This window comes from Eufriesea mexicana, unplaced genomic scaffold, assembly GCF_001483705.2.
Source record: "Eufriesea mexicana isolate 0111107269 unplaced genomic scaffold, ASM148370v2 scaffold1477, whole genome shotgun sequence".
Classification (NCBI taxonomy): domain Eukaryota; kingdom Metazoa; phylum Arthropoda; class Insecta; order Hymenoptera; family Apidae; genus Eufriesea; species Eufriesea mexicana.
In genome coordinates this window covers 52,328-73,441 of record NW_016909593.1, presented here as the reverse complement: position 1 = coordinate 73,441, position 21,114 = coordinate 52,328, and the positions used below count along the sequence as shown (strand labels likewise).

Sequence of the window (21,114 nt, the reverse complement as noted above, 5' to 3'; positions counted from 1 at the left end):
ATAAATTAAAAAAGAATTAAAATTAAATTAAAGTTTGGCAATATTTCGTTGAGAAATATTTTTCTGAGAACAGGATAGCTCACAAGTAGTTGAAGTTAATATTATTGAATATTAATGAAGTTATAATATTCTGCCTTGTATTAGTTTTGTTAGAGAATCTGAGAATATAATGCACTTTAATTTATTATTCTTCCTGCCTTCGATATTATTATATATTTTCTTAAAAATTAATTTAGGAATAATTTATAAAAAAAATTAGGATAAAATAAATAATTAGAAAGAAAAGGAAATTATTTTCTGATATAATATCTAATTTAAATTTATAGAAATTTAATATTAAAAATGAAACCAGGTTTCATTAAATTAATAAATCAATAGGTTTACTTAAATTTTCCTATTTTTTAAGTTATTTATGCAATGAATTATTTGATTAAATCGTATATAAACACTGACTTATTTTGTTAAGAAAACTGTTAAGAAAATGTTATAAAAAATGTTAAATGTTCAATTTTAAAAACGGCGTGTAACAAGGTGGAAATAAATATTAATTTTGTTAATATGAAATGTGATACTATTTCCTTAACATTTTCTCTATTTATAATAAATATGAAAAAAATTCGTGACGATTAATACGAATATATTGTAATTACAATAATATAACGTAATATTGCATATATGTTACAGGACAAACGAGAAGAAATGCAAAGACGTAGCGAATTGGAAAGCAAAATGACAGACATCTTGGAAAATTTGAAGACACGCCTATTGGTTGAATAATTTCAATCATTATAATGTATACTTATACGTTTCTTCGCTTACTTTTATAGAAACTATTGTACTTGTTGCATGAATACATTACTAAGCTCAGGTACTTATCATATTCTACGTTATTCATACTATATTTAAAAAGAGGCTTGATTTCTAATTAGTGTAAAATAGATTCAAGTACAAATCACTCACCAATTATTCTTTCCGTATATGTGATCTTCTTTGTTGTCTTGAGTATTAATCTATATCTACAATTAACACATAATCACGATTATGATTCACTTATCACATAATTGACACTTTATTGTTAATTTCACAACGTTATTTCACTTTATTTAATAACATTCGAATTTAAACATTCCGATGTGACGCGTATAAAACGACTTTTGATGCGCAACTAACTTGAAATTTTTGTCAGAACAACCGTTTTAATATCGAAATATCGATAAATATCGAAGTAAGTACTTAGATATCGCACCACCAGAGTGCAGTATTATTGTGATGTTGTTGTGTTAATGATATGTGGATATTTTAAAAAATTATTCATTAAAAAAATGTGATATATATAATATTTATAAAATGGGATAATTTAACATTGCAGATTATAATATTTTTTTATAAAATTTGACGATTGCAATTGTTCGAGAATGGAGGAATTTTTACAAAATATAGGTGTAGGGTTAAGATCTATTGATGATCCTTTTTTTAAAGATTCGTACAATGCTTGCAAAATTTTTCAACGAAAAGGTGTTACTGTTGAAGATGAAGAAGAATTATGTCATGAACTGTAAATAAAAATTTGCTATATATAAATATTTACCACTTTACATAACCTGTAATATAGTATACACGTATGGATTAAAAGGTACCCAATTATAATGGAATAATTTGTTGATTTCAGTATAAAAGAATTTCCATGTTACGTTACTGGTTGTAAAGCTATATTTCGAACATTAATTGATTTTGAGATGCACTATAATACCAATCATCGATATGCATGTATTGAATGTAAAAAATCTTTGCCAAGTCCGAGATTGCTAGACATTCATATTCAAGAAACACATGATAATTTCTTCAAAGTTGCATCAAAAAAGCAACCAATGGTATTTATAAAACTTACTTTACTGTATTATATATAAAAATTTAAATTAATATAAATATTTATTTTCTAGTATCAATGTTATGTTTCTGAGTGTGATTTGAAATTTTATAATTCACTTGAAAGAAGGGATCATTGCACCACTGTACATAAGTTTCCAAAGAATTTTCGATTTGATAGTACTCCACATTGCATAAAAAATCAATCAAAAGATAAAATGGACATTGATGAACCTGAGTTTGAAAAGAAGGAAGCTAAACCTAAAAAAATACAGTTAAATAAGAATCAGAAAACAAAAATGTTTACAACTGCAACAAAAACTGCTGTAATAACTCCTACTATTCATCAAAATCAGTTAACTGCTTCAAATTCTGTCACAGGAACAACTTCGTTACATTTTATTCCCAGACAAATACAAAAATCATATACAAATGCACTTACTAAAAATCAGAGTAACGAAAAGAATATACTTGAAAAAGGATGCATGATGGATCTAGCTGATTCATTGCCAAATTAATATTTGATTGACAATGCAAATATTCCATAATAAACAACATGGTTTTAAGTACCTTTTTTATTATAAATATATTTTAAATATCACAACAATCTTTGTATGTACAATAGAACTTATAAAATTCAGTATTTTATGTGCTTTCTATGTTATTCTTATTTATTTACAAATTTGTGCCTAGTAATGTTATTCAGTACACACTTAAGTCCCTAAATTTAGTTATTTCGAGTTACTCACAACATACAGTATATCTTTTGTATTAAAGTACGTACAATATTTCTTTAGAACTTTTAAACAATCCTTATACCTTAAAACTTTGGGTAAAGCTAATGTCAGACAGCCTACTTGGCACAATCATCGTTACCTTGAGAAAAAACATTATAATAAAAAGAATATTGTAAACTATAGCAACATCATTGAATGGCACAAAACTTCATATTTCCATGAAAAATGTAATTTCTAGATCTTAATACTATATTAAAGAAACATATTTTTACACAATATACATATGACATTGTTGGCAGTGTGAAGATCCTAAACACAAAAAAAAGTATTCGTACTTATATGTATAAAGGTAGAATCGTATGGCACTGTAATGAATAATAATTCTGTTTTAGACCTGAAAACCTATCAAATACCAAAAATAAAATAAAAAACATGGTAAAACACATCCTAATGTTTATAATAACAAAACAATTGTTACTTATAAAATACAATACCGATTTTTACAAATATCACGTAGTTTACTTCTTTACCAGCGACAAATATTATTTACGACATTCGCATTTTAGAAATTGAATTCATTACGAACGTTAAAAAAATATTAACAATTCAAGAATCAAATGTATACAAAATACCTTAAATTTAAGTTGAGTAAACCATACATCTAAGCTTAGCCGTTTCATTCCTAAGTGCTACAAGTTCGTATTTTAATTTCATGTTTTCTTGCTCTAAGAAAGCTGCCCTGATAGCAATTTCGTCTTCTTTCGCCCTTCGAGCGTCCCTGGATCGTTTCGCGGCTTCGTTATTTTTTCTTCTCCTTTCCCAGTAGGCCGCATCCTTCTCATCAACAGTGCTTGTTGGCAATCCAGGACTTTTTGTGACTCTTCGCATTTTCACGTTCGTTCCTTCGTTTGACTTTTTAACCGATTCCAACATTCGTTTTCGAAATTCCGAATAAGCCTCGTTGGAATTTTGATCGTACACTAATTCAGTTGTCCCTACACTAAGCGACAACGGATCTTTTGGATAAGCCTTAAACGGTCTTGGCGCCTTTTTGCTAGGGTCTGTAGACAAATTTGACAACGCAACTTCATTACAACATGCTACTGAAGACGTCGTTGACGTAGTAGAAGTTAGCGACGGTTTAATCGTCTCGCTATTTTGCGTGAGCAGTGTTGGCAATACTGTAGGGACGACTGGAATCGAAATGTTCATTGGTAAAACAGAGAAACCATTGCGTTGTCCTATGACATTTACTGGCGTATCCGTACTATTATAAATTGGTTCGTATCTATTTTTTTTCGGGGATTCTGACTCTGACGGCGGCGTTACCATAAATGTTCGACTTTCAAAAGGGCTTTTTTGTTCGGTTTCCAAAAAACGACTGGTTTGATCTTGTTTCGTCGTGCTCGCGGGTGAATTTGAACGTGAACCGGGTGAACTTGGTGTGCTTGAGCTTGAGGTGCTTTGTTTCTTGAAAGAAAGATCCAATATCGAATCTGTGCATTGCACGTTAGTATCCCGTTTCACGGAGGATGTGAAATCCAATGCTTTTACGTTCTCCATCGATGACTCGGAATAAGAATCCATTCCTCAGTTTCGTACCACCTATGACGACAGAGAAACGTGAGTGAATTAATATTTTATTTTTTCTCAAATTACTGGTAACCTGATTGGTCGTCCGGACGCTTTCAAAACAAAACAGCTAATAGTTATTCTTTAACTTTCGATTCGTTCGATTTTCGAAATATTAATCACACACTCCTCTACGTGACGATTGCGATAATTGAAATAGCTATTAAATAGAAACTCACATGTTCAAATAGACGATAATAATCGTTCGAAATCGTGGAAAGCCGACGGAAAGCATGCGTAACCATTGATGCATAATATCGATATAGAATCTAGAAAATTTATGTTAACAAAATTAAAATTCGTTTTATACGTGGCTGTTAAGAAACGCTTTAACTTTCTTCGTGCTCTAGCCAATGAATATTCGTTTAACGTGAAACCAAAATCCAATTCGTTTTCCCGGAAATATCAATAGACATTAGCGTAGCCATTAATTACGCAAGTTCGAAATTCTTTTCTGTTTATCGATCTATCGCAACTGTAAACGAATGTCTCTTACCTAATGATTAATCCAAGGTCATGCACCGGTCACTATTAATCACAGCACTGTATCGCGGTTTCGTATAATACGCGGTTCCAATAGCCCCTCGGGAGATAACCGATCAACGAAATATCAATTTTAACAAACGGTTCCAGGCTGTTTTTCGGTAAATCGTGTTCTCACAGTGAATCGCCAAAATCGTTTAGGACGAGAGGGGGTGTAGTTTCGCTTATATACTGGCCAACCCTTGCAAGACCCAAGGGTAGGAGAGTATTCCTTAGAAAATGGTGGGGGACCCGATCCTGATGACCATAGCGCCGGGGTCTGACTGGCACGCGTTCACCACTTCCTATCCCCGAGATGTTTATGTAGACGTAATCACGAATATGAGAAAATCGGTTTGCGTATTTACAATCAAGGTTATGAATATTTGGATGGCAATTTCACTGGGTATTATGATGTTACGATCTATAGTGTTTACCAATATAGGCACCTTGTAGGAGTGTGTATTTGTGTACATTTTATACAGTACTTCAAAAATGGAAAAAAATCTGTTGTTTTAAAGAGTAGAAGTATTTTGGCAAAATTATCGACAATTATTAAGATATTCTAATGAAGACCAATTAATGAATTATTTATTTATTACTTGCTTATAAAACAGAAAGGCCTTCTTTGTCGAACATATTCTTACAAAAGCCCTAATTATTGCTTAATTATTATTCAATTATTATTATCTAATTTATTTATCGTTTAGGTATCTTTTATTTATTGCTTATTTATAACTCACTGAACATACATTCTTACAAAACACTGCAATTGCACACAAAAAAAAATTATGGTCAATTATTAAAATATATTAATAAATATTGACTAATGAATTATTTATTTATTACTTACTTATAAATCAGAGAGGCCTTCTTTGTCGAACATATTTCTACAAAAGCCCTAACTATTGCCTAATTATTACCATCTGATTAATATTATATTTTTATTTATTTATTGTTTACGTATCTTTTATTTACTATTTATTGACAACTCACAAAACACTACAATTGCACACACAAAAAATTATTTTCAATTATCAAGATATTCTAATGAATATCGATTAATGAATTATTTATTTATTACTTACTTGTAAATTAGAGAAGCTTTCCTTATCGAATATATTTCTACAAACGCCCTAACTATTGCCTAATTATTATTCAATTATTATCATCTAGTTAATATTTTATTCTTATATATTTATTGTTTACCTATCTTTTACATGCTACTTATTTACAATTCGCGGAAATTTTCGATATCGATCAAACATTTCTGCAAAACACTGTTACCCTAAAGAAAAATGGATCAACGATAAAGAAATTTCAAACACGGGAATCAGAATATACATTTCGTTCAAAAAGAATGGACAGTATACATGAAGTATACAGTTGATTTGTCCTCTAACTGTGTCATCGGTACCCCATAAAATCCAAAGTTGCGTCGATATTTATAGTTGTAGGTAGCGATGAGCTAGCCACTGTACCTGTCGCAGTACTGTCACCGTCGTTGACGAAAGAAATTACAGCAGCTTCTTGACCTCGGGCAACAATCGAATCCCGCTAAATTAATCCCGGCAATCGCAGTCAGCCTCAGGATTTCGAAAAATCCAGTTACCGGCTGGCACACTAAAACCCTTCCTCTTAAATCCTGCGTAAGGACAGGGCGCACCTCTGGGCAAGCTCCTTCGTGAAAGGGTTGAACGTTTCGAGCTCTTGGTACCCCATAACCGCGACGCGGGGCGTCTCTTCGTGTAACGCTTAGCTGTACGAACGGTGTGCATAGAATCACTCTGCATAACCCTTTCGTGGGTCTTTCCTCGGCAATCTTCCAGCATTTCGCACTGACCTTTGTTTCTGTGCCCCGTGTCGCATGATTTACGACGGCCACCGCCGGAAGGAAATCGCGGAATTTGCGTAAAGTGCTCATAAATTAACCGGCGAAAGCGTTGCGGCCGAGTGAAATTTGCCGAGATTTTTAGGCCATAGGCAAATGGACAGGTCGTTTGTACGTTTGCACCTTGGACAATGATCGTTCCACGTCTGTTGAGTCTGCTTTGGTCCTGGCTCGTTAGGGTTGCACGACATATGGCGATCTCCGTAGGGTAGTACCGGAAGATGGACCCACTCTTTTCTTCCAGTCGTGCTGACTAATGGTTCAGTTTCACGACTGACTATGTAAGTTCATTAGTTAATCGTTGGAGAGGACGTTTTCGTCAGAAGCACCCATGGAGACCCTTTGTTTCGTGGGTCCTCGCCTCTCTGCGCTGAGACAGGGTACTTTGGTAGCGGTGTGGAGTCGTTGAGGATCTTTACTGGGTGGGTTTACTCTTGTCTGTGTTCTCTGATTTGCGTGTGTCTCTCGGTTTGGAGCTTTGATTATAATTATTAACGCGGTGACTGTCACGTATCTTTTATATGGTGTGCTCAGGCCACAATGAAATTTCCACCATTCTTATAGGAATTATTAATATATAGGAATATATAGGAATTATTAGGATATATAGGATATATAGGAATTATTAAGATATATTGGATATATAGGAATTATTAGGATATATAGAAATTATTAATATATAGGATATATGGGAATTATTAATATATAGGAATGTATAGGAATTATTAGGATATATAGGATATATAGGAATTATTAATATATAGGATATATAGGAATTATTAATATATAGGATATATAGGAATTATTAATATATAGGAATGTATAGGAATTATTAGGATATATAGGATATATAGGAATTATTAATATATAGGAATGTATAGGAATTATTAGGATATATAGGAATGATTAATATATTGGAATGTATAGAAATTATTAATATATAGGATATATAGGAATTATTAATATATAGGAATGTATAGGAATTATTGGTATATATAGGATATATAGGAATTATTAATATATAGGAATGTATAGGAATTATTGGCATATATAGGATATATAAGAATTATTAATATATAGGAATGTATAGGAATTATTAGGATATATAGGATATATAGGAATTATTAATATATAGGAATGTATAGGAATTATTAGGATATATAGGATATATAGGAATTATTAATATATAGGATATATAGGAATTATTAATATATAGGAATGTATAGGAATTATTAGAATATATAGGAATTATTAAATAACATAGTGTAAGGAAAAAATAGCGCACGTTTTGCAATATTTTCTATTTATTTGTTACTATTTATTAATATTTATTTCTATTTATTTATTTAGTTGTTCAAATTTTCTAAGGATAGACAAGTGCCTGTCACTGGTGACCACGTGTTGATAGAAATGCTTCTAATAATTTCGGATATATTGGAGTTAGTATTTTTATTTCATAATTACTAAGATACAATAATTTTGAATTTTTGTAATTAGCCGAATTTTTAATCTGTCGATGTAAATTTCTCAAGTTTTTTACTCAGATACACAAGGTTTCTATTTTATAAATTTTGTAACTATCACAGTTTCAGAAGAATCTGCCAGCAATTTTATTTTTATTTATTTAGTACTATAGAGTATAGTGCTTTTTAATATGCATAAATATGGACAATATCGTATATAAATGTTATTGAAAAGTGTATAATAACGAAAATAAAGCAGTCGATTTGCTGGATTTCCTTATTCTTATCTTCTTTTTGAAAATTTTGCTCATTCTTTGTTAGTTCGTTTGAGTTTTCACTGTTTCCATTTCAAAGGTACACAGATTTAAAAATTCGATTGTAAAATATAATAGTAACTCTTGAAATTACCAACTTAATCGGTGTGTCTTCCTCAAAATTTGCTTGTCCCTTGAAAACTCTTTCACCCTTGGCTGGCGAAGAATCTTGGAAAGGCTTGGGAGAAATTCGAGTGTGAGAAAAATAGGGAAAAAATGGACGAGGGTGGGCAGAGTCCAGTTATGCCGGATAGCGTAGATGTCTCATTATGTCTTCGTGCCGAGATCACGCCAAATTTAGTCCTCCGTTTCGGGGCCCCGTTAAAACGCCGTGTCGCCCCATAGAAAAGCACCCTGGCGCTCAATTCACCGCACCGCCTCCTTTCTCGTATACAAATTTTTGCTCTTTTGGCCACATAACCCACATTTCTATGGTGCAGAGCCGACCGCAACCCGTTATTTCCGATTTTTCCCGTGGCTGTCGTCCAACGACAGATGAATGGACCAGCGCATTTGCATCTGCCCTTGCTGCACCGGAACGCATACAACCTATGTAACGGTACGTGGATGCGAAATCCTAGCTGCGATTCGTCGTGGAAAACGTCTCAATTCGTCGTCATCGTTGACGTTTCGCACCGTTGTGAGTAATCAGTTTCCGTTTAACGAGAATCGAACGAAGATCGGAGTGAAATTCGAATTTTTCTGAACATAGGAATTCATAATAATCGAGTTATATCGAATCGAACGAATATCGATGTGAAATTGGAATTTTTCTGAAAACAGGAATTTGTAATAATCGAATTATATTGAACCGAACGAAGATCGGAGTGAAATTCGAATTTTTCTGAACACAGGAATTCATAATAATCCAGTTATATCGAATCGAACGAATATTGAAGTGAAATTCGAATTTTTCTGAACACAGGAATTCATAATAATCCAGTTATATCGAATCGAACGAATATCGAAGTGAAATTGGAATTTCTCTGAAAACAGGAATTTGTAATAATCGAATTATATCGAATCGAACGAAGTTCGGAGTGAAATTCAAATTTTTTTGAAAACAGGAATTTGTAATAATCGAATTATATCGAATCGATCCAAGATCGGAGTGAAATTCGAATTTTTCTGAACACAGGAATTCATAATAATCCAGTTATATCGAATCGAACGAATATCGAAGTGAAATTGGAATTTTTCTGAAAACAGGAATTTGTAATAATCGAATTATATTGAACCGAATGAAGATCGGAGTGAAATTCGAATTTTTCTGAAAACAGGAATTTGTAATAATCGAATTACATCGAATCGAGCAAAGATCGAAGTGAAATTGGAATTTCTCTAAAAATAGAAATTTATAATAATCGAATTATATCGAATCGAACAAAGATCGGAGTGAAATTCGAATTTTTCTGAAAACAGGAATTTGTAATAATCTAATTATATCGAATCGAACGAATATCGAAGTAAAATATGAATTTTTCTGGAAACAGGAATTTATAATAATCGAATTATATTGAATCGAAGGAAAATCGGAGTGAAATTCGAATTTTTCTGAAAGGAGGAATTTATAATAATCGAATCTAACAAAGATCGAAGTGAAATTCGAATTTTTCTGAAAACAGGAGTCTATAATAATCGAATTATATCGAATCGGACGAATATCGAAGTGAAATATGAATTCTTCTAAACACAGGAATTTATAATAATCGAATTATATGAAATCGAACGAAAATCGGAGTGAAATTCGAATTTTTCTGAAAGGAGGAATTTATAATAATCGAATCTAACAAAGATCAGAGAGAATTCGAATATTTCTGAAAATAGAAATTTATAATAATCGAATTATATCGAATCGAACAAAGTTCGGAATGAAATACGAATTTTTCTGGAAACACGAATTTATAATAATCGAATTATATCGAATCCACCAAAGATCGGAGTGAAATTCGAATTTTTCTGAAAACAGGAATTTATAATAACCGAATTACATCGAATCAACCAAAGATCGAAGTGAAATTAGAATTTTTCTGAAAACAGGACTTTAGAATAATCGTAAAGGTGGTATAGAAATAAGGGTGCAGATTAAAAATATTTTTACCTTTTTCTCGATCCAATTAAATTAATTATATCTGCTCATTTACCATATAATAGATTTGTATTAGAATATTTGGTTTTCCATTAAATTACGTTAATTCTATCCACTCGATTACTGTATAGCAGTATTATATTATAGAGGGTGTTCAAAAAAAGAGGCTCCAAAAATTTAAGGGTTTCCAGTATTTACCAGAAAGTATAAAAATGCCCGATCACCATGGGTCTTACGATCAATCCTTTAAACTCAATATCCAATATTGGTGAATAATAAAAGTCGAATTTACGTCAAAAGGATTAACTATAGATTACACTTTTTACTCCTGCCTACCAGTGCTGTAAACCCTTTTTTAAGCACCCTGTACATTAAAGGTATTACATTATATAATTGAGCTTAAACGTAAATTCCATCTGTCCAATAATTTTGTTATTCATTGTTATTTCCTTTTTATCACATTTTTCTTCCAAAATTCTTTCTCACATTATGTGATCTCCATCTGTACTAAGTCGTAGAAATATTTATGATACGAATTCTTGAATAAAACTGCGATGTTACCTTCTATCGAATGGATTCCTTGCCTACGTGAGGTTCAGATCGTGAAATCACTCGTAGGCCTGTGCATCGACCAAATAATCATCAGATTATCGATACCTTTAGCCCAACTGTTTGCACACGCTGTCAGATAACGCAAATGACTAAACTCCGAGCACGAATCTCGACTTTTTCACAAATTTCCCAAACACACTGGGCCCATGTTGTTTCGCAACGATAATGCTTCGTGGAACCGGGTTCACGCAATGTTCCCGCTACCACTGGTCAAAAAATACCAGAAATTCCTTGGAACAGGAGTTCGTTCCGACGTAAGACAGCCCTGACCTTGAAACTTTTGTCAAAACACTGACGAGAACGGGCCTAATTTGTAACGGAATACGGAGCAGTGCCCGCCGACTCCTAGGCGGTCAGAAGACTGTGCCTCTTCCAAAAGGAGGTCATAATCGACTATTAACACGTTTCTCAGTTCCATGAAAATTTAATTACCATAAAGTAAAGCCAAGAACGTGGGTATTGTCGAAAAATTTGAGAAAAAACCGACATTCGAACCGTTTATCCATAATGTGCATAGGACATGTCTCCTTGGTTGCAACAGCTAATCGAGGGTTCAGAGAAATACAATTACCATGGAGAAAAAGGATTAACCGTAGCACCATAGACCATGACCATGGTCACGCTGATAGGATTTGCAATAAACATGGGAAAAATCTGATATTTGATTACGCTAATCTCGAGGAGGTTAAAATAGGGATGATCGCAACACGTGAATGCACATTGTGTGGCGTTGCCTGAAAAGGCGGAATGGTTTCGTATTAAACGGGAATACTGGGAGTAACAGTTGCAGGTAGAAGGTATGACTATGACGTGCAATAAAACCTCGTTTTTCGTTTGTACCGTTTGTCAAAGGTGACAATCGTGGCCGAAGTTACTAACCCTTGATGCGAACGCAATGTGGCACAATGAGGGAACACTATGCTCGCTCCTAGCTCATTACGAATTTTGTTGAGCCACGCTAGTTTAGTTAAGTTCTGTCAATAAAACGGTTAGAGATTTTCTAACGTAACAATGTGCCGTGAAATTTTCGAAATTAATTCGGAATAGACTGATAGGCGTTGCGTCTCATCATTATCCGGCACCGGGTACCATTATTTCCAGGAACTGCCATAAATGTGAAATTAAAGAAACGAATCCTTTTCTCTACGGGATTGTACGGTAATTATTTTAATATCGATATTAATTCCCGATTATTTTAATAGCATATAATTTTATTATATAATAATATATTATATAATAAAATATTCGTAATTGTTTTAATATCATATATCTGTCAATTTCCATTCTCACATGGGAAATATGTGTTATATTGTACTATTACTTCTCTATGGGATTATACAATAATTATGTTAATATCGATATTAACACTAGAACTACCAACCCAGTCAAAATGACTGGTCCTAGAATTTTTCTTTTTGCAATTACCGAACACATACACCTGCTTTAAGAATAAAATTGGTACCAAATTAAAATTAAGAAAGAACTGTAATCAATATATTCACTCATATTCACCGTACCGCTGAAATTATTATAATCTGTGCACGTTATAGTTAGGTGCCCACTAAAGATCGGTAGTTCTAGTGTTAACCCTGTGCGCTCGACGACTTTTTGGCTAAAGAAGGGTACGAGTTGAAAAATTTTGGGATTATACAATAATTATTTTAATATCGATATTAATTCCCAATTATTTTAATATATAATCATATCATATAATAAAATATTCACAATTATTTTAATATCATATATTTGCCAATTTCTGTTCTCACGTGAGAAATATGTCTTATATTATACTATTACTTCTCGATTTAAACGAATATTTTTCTATGGGATTATACAATAATTATTTTAATATCAATATAAATTCCCAATTATTTTAATATACAATCATATCATATACTAAAATATTCATAACTATTTTAATATCATATATCTGTCAATTTCCATACTCACGTGGGAAATATGTCGAATTATGAACGATTTTCAATGGGAAAGACAGGAAGAAACGTGGAACCTTCCTGGTAGGAGGTCTCAGGGTGTGACTTCGAGTTCAAATGGACATCGGAGACTGTCCAAAGCGTGTTTCACGAAAAAAGAGGAATACAATAACTGGAGAAGCATTAGGTAGTAATTACTTCTCGATTTATCTTGAGGTCGGACCACCGACCAAGTTTTGCCAACAGACTTTCCAGATTTGCTTATATCCGGCCCTCGCGCACGCCCTCTTCTCCCGCGGGAACCCTTTTCTTTCCACGGGAGCTTTCGTATTTCGTTCACTGTATCGCGGGACACGCCTTTGGACAGATTCTTCGGGAAGGAATTTTATTCCTTGGCAGAGTAGTCGCTTTTCAGCGAAGGTTCTAGGTGAATACAAACGTCTTACCGATACGTCTTATTTGCGACAAAGATCGCCAGGATTCGAGGAAATATCTGGGAAAGTAAATCGTCGGAGAAAAGCTTTTGTCGTAGCTTGTATGTTGTGACAGAAACGTGTAAATACACAACACAGTTTAACTGGAAAATTCAGTAAATATTTTTTCTTTTTTAATACTTAATCCTTTGCACTTTGAGAATTTCTCAGGAACTCCAATATAATTTCTAGAATTGGAAATTTCACTTTGAAATAATTTAATTTTGTTTATCATCATGGTGGTGCCAGGATATTAATTATTTGTTCTCTTAAGAGAATAAAGAGGATCGTATATTCCATGTAATAAATAATTTATGGTCATAAGCTTCCTTGAAAAATAAATTGTGGAACGATTACTTTTTGATTATCTAACACACATATATATTAAAAAATAATGTTATATAATATTATGTAATATTATTATATATTGTAATAATTATTAATAAAAATATGTGACATATTTATTAAAATCGTGTAAATTCTTCATCAATGATCAGACTTTTCTCAGAGCACGAAGACCACGTGAAAGCTGAAAATAGGAGAGCCATGGTACACAGCAAAAGCAGTCGAGGACAAAAACTTTTGAGAACAGATCGCTCGGTGTCCGATTACTAAGCCGTACGGTAAAGAGTTGAAAATCCGGAGAGAGAAGGTCGAAAGCGTTTACGTGCTATTTGTTTGAGGGTCCTTCGAAAAGAGATGCACTCCTATGCTACATTATCCTCGACCTCGAACTATTTTCCTCGTTTCTTTCCCAGCCACCGACGTGAAACTTCAGGTCCAGCCCCATAAACTTCCGTCCCCTAGCAGTAACCTAACCTTACTTTCTTCCTAGATCCGCAGCCATTTTTTAAATCCACTTTTATAATTTCTCTTACACCACCATTCTTAAACAGAACTGACCAACATGCCAGGGTACTTTCGATTTTTAACGGGGACAAGCATTTTTATAATTTATCTTACGCCACTATTGCTACACAGAACTGACCTTCGTGCCAGGGTACTTTTAATTTTTAACGGAACACAAATTGCGAATGAGGGGAAGCAATCTCCATCAGGGTGAAACGAAATCGACAAAGAAGCCGTGATTATTGCGGAAAACCGTAATAAAGCAACCGGTTCCAGAGTGCTGGCATGGTCGTGGATACCACGAGCTCTATGGTATTAAATGAAGGGCAAAACGATCGTAAATGGCTATACTAAGTTCTTGCCCGTGTGCACTGGAGTCAGGTACACGCGCGTCGTCGAGTAACTAGCAATAAAAGTACGACTGGATTTTCTACAAGCTTTTTCACCACTTGGCGTCGTGAAAAATACCGTGGCGCTGGTTTTTATTACACGTGTATACTCGGGACGCTTTACAACGGATGAAGCAACAGGAAGAGTAGGGTAGATCGGTTGGATTTACTTGGAAAACTCGATTATAGCGCAACGGATTAACTTCGGCTGACTTCGAGAACCGTTTAAATTAGTTAACAACCATTTTTGTCCAACCCGCGAGAAATCCACTTCTCGTTTACCCTAGACCTCTTGGTATACGGATTAAACTAATGCCTATTCGCACTTTTTTGTTTCCCCATTTTTTCCTTCCTTTTACGACAGCTTCGAACGTTTCTTGGAATATTGGAAAGATCTCGTAGAATTACGCTCTTGACGAGTTATGGAAGAACGAGTAACGAATCTAGGGTCCCATCCTGTTAAGTCTGATAACATTCCACGTCATTGTGTTCCTCCGCAAGGGTTGATTGTTCTATCCAGGTTCTCATTTCGTTTACTCTTCTACTCTCTGTACCTTTTCCTCAATTCGATTCTGGTTTACTTGGAGAAACGCCCTATATTTACAACAAATGGCGTGGTCAGAAACGGACATCCATAACCGAGGAACGCCTACCACTTGCGTACATCGACAAGGTAAAAAGGAGAACATTCTCTAGGAGACTGAAGGTTGAGAGCCAGTCCTTTGAAAACACCGGGATGTTGGTCAGCATGTCATATGGCCAATAGCCAGTGGCCGCGTGGGTGGATGCAGGGTGCAGATGCAGGAGCAGGCCAACCCTTCCGTAATAACGTTGAAAGAAGGGGGCTCTGGCATGACCCTTTCTGCATTGTGGCATCCCGATATAGCAGGATATACATTGTGTCCGCGTTTGCTCGTCTCAGAGGACGACGCATGGTCCAGCTAACGGTAAACGCACGGTGGGGAACCACGCTCGAAAATGTGTGTCAAAAGGCCGCAATTTGTGGGCCGCTAGAATCCGAAAAGCGTGACCTAGACCAACCCTTTTTCCTCGGTCGTCGATCGAGCTCGATGTACAGTATGTTGGATGCTTCTCTTCGATATCTATATTCGAGATCAAGGTACAATTTGTAAATCAAACCAGCGTTTTTCAACTTAATGAATCATGTTAACGGTATACTTAGAGCTGACGTCATACAAGAGACAAATGTCTACATAAGATACAACGGATTGTACAATTATGTCGTTTTTATCGGGTGGCCCAAGTCATACTTCCCGCGAACACATCTGATCTTCACACCTGGAGTATCTTTTAATTTTCCCGGACGGCACAGCACCATATTGTGCTCCTGAAGATTATGTCCCACTCCTAAAATGATAAAATTATTGCAGAAATATTCTACTATGTATGCCATAGCAATTTTGTTACATATTTGTACAAGTTGCTTCTACTGACCAGGAATGAAGGCAACCATTTCCTTGCCGGTTGATAGACGGACGAGAACGCATTTTCGATTCGCAGAATTTGGTTTCTTGGGCTTCCTGATCAACGTTTTGAGAACCACGCCTTTCGCAAATGGCTTACCATCCAAAGGATTCTTCTTCTTCTTCCTCTGTTTTCTATAGTCTCCATATTTGTGCAGCCTGTATAACGTTGATCCCAACCTCACTTGCGCGAATCCTGAGTCAATTAAATATATTATAGTTAAATACACGTAATGACATGAACCTGACAGAGTAAGAAATTGATATTTCCTGAAACCAGTCGTAGATAAGAAATAAATTTTCGTTACATACTGTGCAATGTTACATAAAATATACCTTCCTACATATCACTAAATTATATGGTGCTCAATTTACCGTATAACAGACTTGACACACAGTATAGTTTTCAAACAATGACACTCTTGATTCCAAATATATGTAGGACAAATTTGCAATTTACCAAAGGAAGGAAAGACTTCGAACGAGAGAACACCTACGGTCCCTAAAAGCGTTTGAACGAAATAAAAGTAGTTTCGAAGCAATTACAGTCACGGTACTTTCATCTTCGAGACACGTATGGCTGTAAAGGGAAAGTAATAGACCGGTGAATGGGTACAATTGGGTTTTCACTGGAAATTCTTCGATTATGTAACAACGAGGGCCTAATCGCTGTCGAACATGCTTTTCAGTGACGAAATCTCGCCCTGAGACACGGCTACTTAACTAATTGTCGACCTCGGTCAGCCAGAAAACGTTGAGCAACGACAAAGAAACTATTTACCACTGATACAACGCAATCCACGACAAATAGAATTTTGTTTAATCATGCTTATAATCCTTCATCCCATCCAATCAAACTATCACACAAAAATACGTTTTACAATATCTTTCTTGATCATCATTGGCAACTTTAAGGATCATTCACTCTATTAACATTCTATTCATACTTACATCTAGAAATATAAAGTATTACATACTTTTAAGAGACTTAACGAACAGGAATACAATTTCAAAAATAGTCTCATGAAATATACATACATCAAACAAATATTTTAACACTGCGTTTAAGTAACTACATATCTAAGCATCTCGTGTTACATTGGCTAGATGAGGGCAGTAAGGTTGAAATAAATCAATTTTGAACGCAATAATCGGCAGGAAAATTGCGTAAATGGAACAAGAAAGAGATATCGTGATGCACGACCAGAAATTCGATATGGAAATAGTCCCCAAGGATGACGGTATCCTAGTCAAGGCCATTGTGAACGGGGCCAAGAAAAATGGGGACCCACAGCGCGGTAACGGTACCGAGAAACTGAAAACTCTTTCGCAAATAATCTTGCGAGCCGAAGGAAAAGAGGGTCTCCGATGGAATATCAAATATGACGAGCGCTTGACATCTGCAAGCCGCTCGACGAAGACTAGTCCTTTTTCGCTCGAGCGTGTATAAGCTTATTAAGAAACATTGTTACGAGGTAAGGTCCACCCATCCTTGCACAAAACGCTCACGATCCGTGAGATCACGTGACCTGCAAGTGAACAGCAATTTACTGTTTGCAACATTGTCAAATTTGGTAATAAAACGCGAAGCAACGAATCTCTTTGAATGCGTTTCTTTAATTATTTCAATAAAATTATACTACTTTGAAGGAAAATTAATCAAGGAACAACCTCAGCAGCTTATACCAGAGATTATAATTCAATTTCAAGCTTCCATATGAGGAAATTGTTACCTTCAGACTTACCATTTAATAATGGTATTTTAGATTAACATTCATTCAAAAATGGAAAATAGAAAGGGAAAATTAAACGTAATCATGTGTGCATGCAAATTAATAGTAATTACGGTCACAGAAGTGATAGTTGTAGACTACTATGTAATTAGGATTACTTGGAGCTAATGAGCAATTTGCTGGAAAAACTGGTATCAAAAAGTGAAAGTACATTTATATCAGCCCGTCTCGGGATAGTGAATTATTATGAATAAATTATCGCCTGCATACCAATATTAGAAATTATTTATGTAATGCAATATTTTATAAAGTAGCTACGTAAACAGTGAGAAGTGAAAGATACTCTGAGAGCAGAAAGAATGTACAGATATTATTTTTACAATTTTTAAGAAATACATTATTCATCAGGGATCAATGAAAATTTCATTAGAATCCTGCGACGTCTGAAATTTTCCTCCAAAACTCTCCCAAACTTTCTAAAATCGTCGTGCAGAATCAATTGCCTACGGTTGTATGAAAAAGATCCGTGGTCTGAAACGATCACGTATTCAACGAGATTCGTAGCTGGAGTGAAATGTCGAGGATGACATGACAATTTCGTGATATTCCTGGACGGTCATAGCAGTCCACGATTTACCAGGGTCTGTTAGTCGAGACTGTGCTATTGTTGTTCACTTCGAGATCTGGCTGACCACCGCTCGTCAATACGACAGATGTCCAAGCCTGCCGCTGCTAATCCGACCTAACTCGGACTTAACTAAGGCAAGAGACCAGCAGAACCTATTATGCATCGAAGGCAACCCCTTTTCTCGAAGATCAATACGCAAGATTACATTGCGAAAATTCTCGACGTCGTGGTTACGCCTTTGTCGCATACACGGCAGCCAAGACACTGGGCACAGGTCAAATCCATGGCTTATCTCTGGTTGCCACTGCCTGCTGAATGGAATAAAAATTTTGCGTAATTAGAAGCTGATTAAGTGGTCTTGCTTGGAGAATAAACATTGACGTTAATCTGAAAATATTATGGGTGGACCGTGACCAACACCTGTGGTAAATTATCCTTCTTTGTTCCTCTGAAGAAAATGGCACATGACCATAAAATTGCAAGAGGTATAAAATATTCCTTGTGCTAAAAAGAAAAAGGATATTACATAGTGATAATTTAATACAATTAATTGGAAAGACTATAAACTTTGCTTCATAATTTGTTACACCCTAAATGGAATTAGATTTGAATTATGAAATTTATTTGAAGGAAAATGGCAAGTTTAGAGAAAGAGTAATTTTCTATAATGTTTATATAACATAGTTCAAATGGTTTTAAATAAAGAAGAATTTAAATGCAATGATAACATCCATTCCTAATTATGGAAAACGAGACTATCCCACGAATGGCACATTGTGGCGTCGCAAAGACTAGGAAAATACGGATAACAGTCTTACTACAGCCTGTACCCTTCACAGGATCACTTCTGACAACTGGTCAACCACAAATGGACACGTCACCCCCTTCGATTCCCAGCGATTTTCGCTGTTGGCCAAGGAAAAGCCTGCTTTCCCCCATTCGTGTCCTTTCTTGCGAAGTAGCCGAATCCCTTTTTGCATTTTGAGATCTCTCTCTCTTTCTTCCTATTTGTGGGGATCAAAGAGGTAAAGCGCTGCGTGCGCTTTTGCAAGCCACGCGCATTTTCGCGACCGAAGAATACAGGAAGAGAATCGTGGTCCCTTTTTAGGTCGACCACCCCTTTTGCCGCATTTACTCCGTTGAGAAACGAAGATACTGATCTGTCGGAAAGGCTTACGGAAACTCGAGACGTCACTTGAATTCCTATAGAATTGTCCGGCCTCGTTACAATTATGGGAAAGGCAAACAGTGACGATGAAGCTTCACGCGATTTCACGTAAATGGATCACTGCTGGTTGTAGTTCAGTTGAAGTGCTAGCTTTCATCTTGAATTCTAATAAACACCCTAAGTTTCTGGGAAATTCTTTCTATTAAATTGACAATTCCTTATAATCTTAGACAATATATTTTTGCTATATTAATACTCTATACTTTCAATTTTATTTTAATTGATTTCAATTTCTATGTGACCAATATACCTTAACGTAGTTTATATCTTAATAATAAAGTAGACTTCAAAGTTGTTTAGAATATTAATATGGAAATATATCTTACCTTGTATCAGGTTTGTAAAATATGAGTTAGTAGTGCTGAGTATATTTCCTGTTTAAACATATAATTGTTCTCAAATTAACTTTTATCATTTAAATTGTAATAATGCTTAAAAGCATTTAATAAAAGAAATACCTAGCGTTCCAGGATTTGCACATAACCGAGTTAACTGTGGTTTGCTGCCTGTAAACCAAACATTTTCATGTTTATAATTAACAATGATTGCTCATTAAATAATTCATTAAATTAGCAAGTAGGTTGAAGAAGTACTCAAAATTATTGGAGTAATCCAATGATTTTATAGTGACAATAAAAATTAATTACTTGTGAATGATCTTTATTATATATATATAAGATCAGAATCATATAGAAGTGTAAGGTATTATTTATGAAAGAAAAAATTATGATATTCTGTATTTTGATAGGTTAGGTTAGAGGTTAAGCGATAAAATAATTTCATTTCTGTAACATAATAACTGTACCTTCTATAGAATTTGCGAGACATGATCTAGCTGCGTTTACTATATTTCTTGCTAGGAAATTCATGTCGATTCTAATTTAACTTTCTTCCTTAATAACAAACACACAATCACAAAACACAAGTGGACATTTAAAGAACCTTTTCACAATTCTATCTAGCGACAGAATATCGAACTTTGTCTTGTTATCAAAGTGTAGATAGATAAAGTCCATTTCTGTATTATCTTTATCTTAGACATAAACCCTTTGATTACTGATTAATAAACGAAGAAAAATGATTAATTTCTCCGTTAAATCTTCAGAAATGAAAACTGATTTCATTAAAATAGAAGATGATTTATAATTAACTGTTTTCTTAATAATTAATTAATCTTAAGATATATATTAAACATCCTAGGGAAAAAATAATAACACTGATTAAAAAGTACCAAAATTTATTTTATATTACAAAAACACCTTTAGACATT

General features: G+C 34.4%; 3 protein-coding genes across 3 annotated transcripts; 1 reads left to right on the top strand and 2 right to left on the bottom strand.

Moving 5' to 3' along the window:
- The first annotated feature begins 1,415 nt into the window (after positions 1–1,415).
- l(2)k10201 (zinc finger protein 511 lethal (2) k10201) lies at positions 1,416–2,462 on the top strand. The gene is made up of 3 exons (XM_017901116.1): positions 1,416–1,555; positions 1,670–1,871; positions 1,941–2,462. Exons 1-3 carry the CDS (start codon positions 1,416–1,418, stop codon positions 2,382–2,384), a joined length of 786 nt encoding a protein of 261 aa, XP_017756605.1. The 3' UTR covers positions 2,385–2,462.
- A 780-nt stretch (positions 2,463–3,242) lies between these two features.
- gt (transcription factor giant) lies at positions 3,243–4,190 on the bottom strand. The gene has a single exon (XM_017901118.1). It carries the CDS (start codon positions 4,188–4,190, stop codon positions 3,243–3,245), a length of 948 nt encoding a protein of 315 aa, XP_017756607.1.
- Positions 4,191–15,951: 11,761 nt separating this feature from the next.
- Positions 15,952–20,787, bottom strand: tko (30S ribosomal protein S12 technical knockout). Its single transcript, XM_017901115.1, has 5 exons — positions 20,650–20,787; positions 20,303–20,350; positions 20,171–20,218; positions 16,227–16,451; positions 15,952–16,139 (listed from the first exon to the last, which is right to left on the bottom strand). Exons 1-5 carry the CDS (start codon positions 20,711–20,713, stop codon positions 16,009–16,011), a joined length of 516 nt encoding a protein of 171 aa, XP_017756604.1. The 5' UTR covers positions 20,714–20,787; the 3' UTR covers positions 15,952–16,008.
- Positions 20,788–21,114: the final 327 nt, after the last annotated feature.